Consider the following 4,747-nt stretch of genomic DNA (forward strand, 5'->3'; position numbering starts at 1 on the left):
TTAAGTGTTACTCATCTATTCGCTAACTTTTAATTCTGGTATAATTGCATCTATATAATAATTTCAATTAAAAGTACTACAACATTATTAAATTTTGCAATAGAAACTTTAGAAATCATAAAGCTCCAGAGAGCACATTGCAATATAAATAAATACGAAGTCCCAAACATGTCTTGAAATTCTAGAATTCCAATAACATTGTTCCACTTATAACAATAAATCATGACCACCAAAAGGGATTAAAAACACCAATAATAATAAGATTGTGCCACTTGATTAGTCACAAACTACAATGATTGCAAGAAGCTCTTCTAAAATGGTGTTGAATTTATGGATTTGAGTCCTCCCAAGTGCTACACCAACTTCAATTATTCCATCTTCTTTGTCCCTACAATCAGAGAGGGACACCAACTGAGGATCTAGTTGAACTACTTCACTCAATTTGGGTTTTCCCCATCCAAAATCAGTCTCGTACACATCCAACTTTGGCGAACCTGCAATTCCCAACATACGATGCGACCATTTACTAAAAATTGACATAAATGTTTCGGCACATTTATAAGGTTCAGATTGCAATTCTCTAACTTTGCTCCCAATAGCAACAGCTGCTTCAAAAATACCATTTTGCCCCACTAGCTTGCTCCTCTTGATTGCAACAATGCCATTAACCAAACAATTTCCAAAGTACGTTGAGGGAATTTCCAACTCACCAACGTTACGGCAATCTAACCAAGGACATATGTATAATTCTTCATCATCATTACTTACAATATCTTGGGATTTTACCTTACAAACCCAAATCAAAGAACATGTCACAACAAATGTTGACAAATGTAACGTTCCTAGACCATGGCTTTGGCACTTAGTAGACACGTATTTCTTCAAATGATCAACATGGTCACGCCTCAGCACAAACGTGCGGCGAACATTGTCACTAGGAACATTGTGGCCAAGACTCATGAACCTTTCTCTTGTAGAATTCCACACTGTTTCTAAGAATATATGCTTAAGTCCATTTGGATCTTTAATCGTATCTCTATCATGGATTGGCAAAGTAACAATGTTCTCTTTAGACCCACAAACTGATGCCCAAAACTTCATGAAGTGATGGAATCCCTTCCCATCCACCACCACGTGACTGAAACAATAGGAATCAAAACCACAATAATTTATATTGGTGGAAACTCAGGTGCAGTCGACTTCAAGTGAAGTTGATAGCTGAGAGCAGTTAGATGGTTTGACTGATTTGACTAAATTTTCATCTAACGGCTTTCAACAATCAACTTCACGTGAAGTCGACTGCACCTGAGTTTCCACCATTTATATTACATTGTATTTCACGGTCAGAAACAAAACCGAATTAGATTGAATTTCTTTTTAAATAAAGTTGCATAAATTGAATCTGATTTCAGATCTAACAAAAATCTTAAATGATCTAATGCAATTCAAATAGATAGTATTGAATATACAAAGAGTTCTGTTTTTATCTAACATGTTATCAGTTATGTTTTTATGACATAATTTTTTCAAGTAGTTTAATCCAAACTGCACTTGAAAATTCATACCTGAAATTGATGCATATAGTGAAGCCAGAGTTGGGGAAGATAGTGACTTGAATAGCCATAGGAGGTATCAACAAGGTGCCATCCTCTAGGGCACGTGGAGAAGGCAACATAGGAACAAAGGGGTGCAAGCACGTGACATCTCTCGGTGTGTCAGATACGAGGCTGTCAAGATTTGCTGTCGTGGACTCAGCAACTATGAAAGTGAGAGTGTCACCTTCTGAGTAGAGAATGTGAGGGGTTTGTGGCTTTTGAGGGAAAACTATGTTGGAAGAGAAAGGAAAGAAGTGTTTGAGAGAGTGTGAAAGTGATTGTTTCAGATTTGGAATCACTTCTTGTAAGAAGTGTGTTGTGGAGTAAGGGAATTCATAGAAGAAAATGCGTTTGCATGTTACAGGCAAGCATAAAAAAGGAACATCAAAGAAAGTAAGGGGAACAGAGGTTGGACGAACAGAACCTGGTGGAGGACCTACTTGACACTGCTCTATCACCTTCACTCTGTCATCATGCTTCACCTTCTTCTCCATGGAATTATGAAATGAAACTTGGATAAAGAGAGTTTGTGTTAATTTAATACTTTGATTCCTCGAGAAATGGATATATTTATGTAGAAAAGCAAACCAAGATGGGAATGGTTATTATATTCTTGAGAAAGTATAGGGAGTAAATGGAGAATTTGTACGATGTATATAATGGTAGTTGAGAGATGTTCGATTCAGTAGGATATCAGATGTTTATTATCTCTGGTATCCGGATGGTTATTCTAGATAGTATGGGTGTATTGTGTTTGAGAAATTAGTAATATTTTTTATCTTGGATGTTCATTTTTTAACTCATATTAGGCCAAATAAATAGTCAATTGTACACATTATACAAATACTTCATTGGTTTCCTAACGGAATTTTATATTTTTACTTAGAGAAAGTACGAAAAGCCAATATATGTTTTATACAATGTGTACAATAGGGGTTAAATTGAAATTAAAATTAAATTATAGGCAGTTAGTTAATTTTGAATAGTTTGTATTTTGAAATTTGAATCAAATTAGTGTTACCATGAATTATGGAAACAAATAAACGACCTCCCTCTCCCAATACGGTATGACCTCCTTTCTCCCTTTCTCCTTAAATTTCACCGGTATAGCGCCACCACCATCAGCAGCCGCCGTCAGACATCACTTTGCTATGATTCTGACTCATGCCGTCGTCCGCTCATGCCCAATGTCAAGGGAGGACGCGTATATTGTGTACGCCGAATGGGCGGCACCGCTTCAACCCGACGTCCAGCGACTCCATCGCAGCTGGTGTGTGCCTTCTTCCCGATATCGACGTCGCAAGAGAAAGGGCTCTCGAGTGTGTTTCATCTTTCACGTTCATCACTCTGCGGAAGTTCCTTAATGGAGGTTAGTTTGGTTGAACCATTGTGTTGTATTCCATCTTCCGGAGGTAATTAAAATTCATCACATCCACATGAAAACATAACCAATCACTCCGTCGTCGAGGGTGAGTAATGTAATAAAGTGAGCAACGTACGTTGAAAGCATTGATAATGGATGGTTATTTTCAAGCGATTTAGATGTTCATAATCAATGCAAATAGTGTATTTAGTTTTATGTTTTATGCTTACCGAGATGTATCATAAACATTCATGATTCAACCACATTTGGGATGATCTTATATTCATGGTATGCTTATATGTATGAAGCCCTTGGTTTGTATTAATTGATCATGGCATATTGCGTTGACGCCGGATGAAATTAGATATTTATTGAACTATTTTTTATTGATATATGAATTTATATGACTAAATTTAAATTGCATGTACAAGCATAAGACTTGAATACTTTGGAGACCTTGACACCCAATAAGTAAGCACCCATGTTTTTGTACATAATGGCAATAGATCCGCTGGAATATTAATAGTAATGTATATTGAATATGAAATACAGTTAATGGTATTATTATTATTATTGAAATTATATTTTAAATTTCAAAAAAAAATTAAATAGGCAAGAAAAGTAAATAGTTCTTATATGTTTAAATTAGAATATACGTATGATCATACATCATATAGTTATGGCTCCATCCCTTGGGAAATCACCTTGAAAAGTAGCAAATAGTCTTTTTTCCCCAACTGCATTAATGCTTGCAAATGTTAAGAAGTTATTTATGGTTAAGAATATTATTTGGGTTGCTGGTGCTGTTGGTCTTTTGATATTTATTTTGTTAGGCGTTTGTATTTTTGTGCTGTGGTGCTTTAAGCGAAGGCCAGAGAAGAAAAATGCCAAGAAACAAAATGTTGGTGTCTTTGAAAGTCCTTTACATAAACCTACTTGCAGTGACACTTTTTTTGAAGCAACTAATCGGAAGAAATTCTTTGTTGGGAGACAGTATGTAGCCAAAGTTTTATATATGCATGTAAATGTTTATTTTTCATGTAAATGAGATATTTATTTTTAATGTAAATGGGATATTTTAATATATTTAATGGTCAATTTAGGATGGTCATTTTAGTAGGTATGTGGATGATTATTTTAATTTTTATGTAAATGATTATTTTGACTGAATTGAATTTAGTTATATATAATTAAAATATGTTGGATGTTCAATTCATTAGGTATGCAGATGATTATTTTTATTCTTAAGTTGATGGTTATTTTTATTAAGGGTGAGTGGCGTGTTGTGGCAAGCCAAGCAGCGAAGGTGGAGTGAGATGATTATTGATAAAGGTGGGATGGGCGCAGGTTGAAAAAGAAGAAGATATTGAAATGAAATGTTTTGGTAAATTAGAATTTTGGATGGTTATTTTTTTGAATTTAAAAAAAATTAAAATTAAAGGATTTTAAATTTGAAATTCGATATAAAATAACTGAATAAGAATTTTTGAATTTAGAGTAATCTATGGACATATTTTTATTATTTATTTTTATTAGGCTAGATAATTAGCCTACTGTAGTACATATTGTACAGATATTTCATTAACTCTCTAGTGAGATTCACTTATTATAGAGAGAGTTGTTGTCTCTATTACACAGAGAGAAGTTTTAGAGCATTTTCAATACTAATGGTAGATTTAATTTTAATTTTATTTTGACTTCTATAAAATGACACATAAATATTTATAAAATTACATGTTATAAATAATCATTTAAAAATTAAAAATAAAATTTGTCAATCTAATACTTA

At 33.8% G+C, this 4,747-nt stretch overlaps 1 protein-coding gene across 1 annotated transcript; it reads right to left on the reverse strand.

Moving 5' to 3' along the window:
• On the reverse strand, positions 168–2,211 carry LOC107635461 (coumaroyl-CoA:anthocyanidin 3-O-glucoside-6''-O-coumaroyltransferase 1-like). The gene is made up of 2 exons (XM_016338935.2): positions 1,566–2,211; positions 168–1,138 (listed from the first exon to the last, which is right to left on the reverse strand). The coding sequence occupies exons 1-2, from the start codon at positions 2,087–2,089 to the stop codon at positions 277–279; spliced, it is 1,386 nt and encodes a 461-aa protein (XP_016194421.1). The 5' UTR covers positions 2,090–2,211; the 3' UTR covers positions 168–276.

This window comes from Arachis ipaensis, chromosome B04 (assembly GCF_000816755.2).
Source record: "Arachis ipaensis cultivar K30076 chromosome B04, Araip1.1, whole genome shotgun sequence".
NCBI classification, from domain to species: Eukaryota; Viridiplantae; Streptophyta; class Magnoliopsida; order Fabales; family Fabaceae; genus Arachis; species Arachis ipaensis.

Excerpts from the sequence above, each read along its gene's own strand:
- LOC107635461 (XM_016338935.2), bottom strand. The coding sequence starts at position 2,089 with ATGGAGAAGAAGGTGAAGCATGATGACAGAGTGAAGGTGATAGAGCAG. Across the intron at positions 1,139-1,565 it reads ACTATATGCATCAATTTCAG|TCACGTGGTGGTGGATGGGA; the intron begins GTATGAATTTTC and ends CTATTGTTTCAG.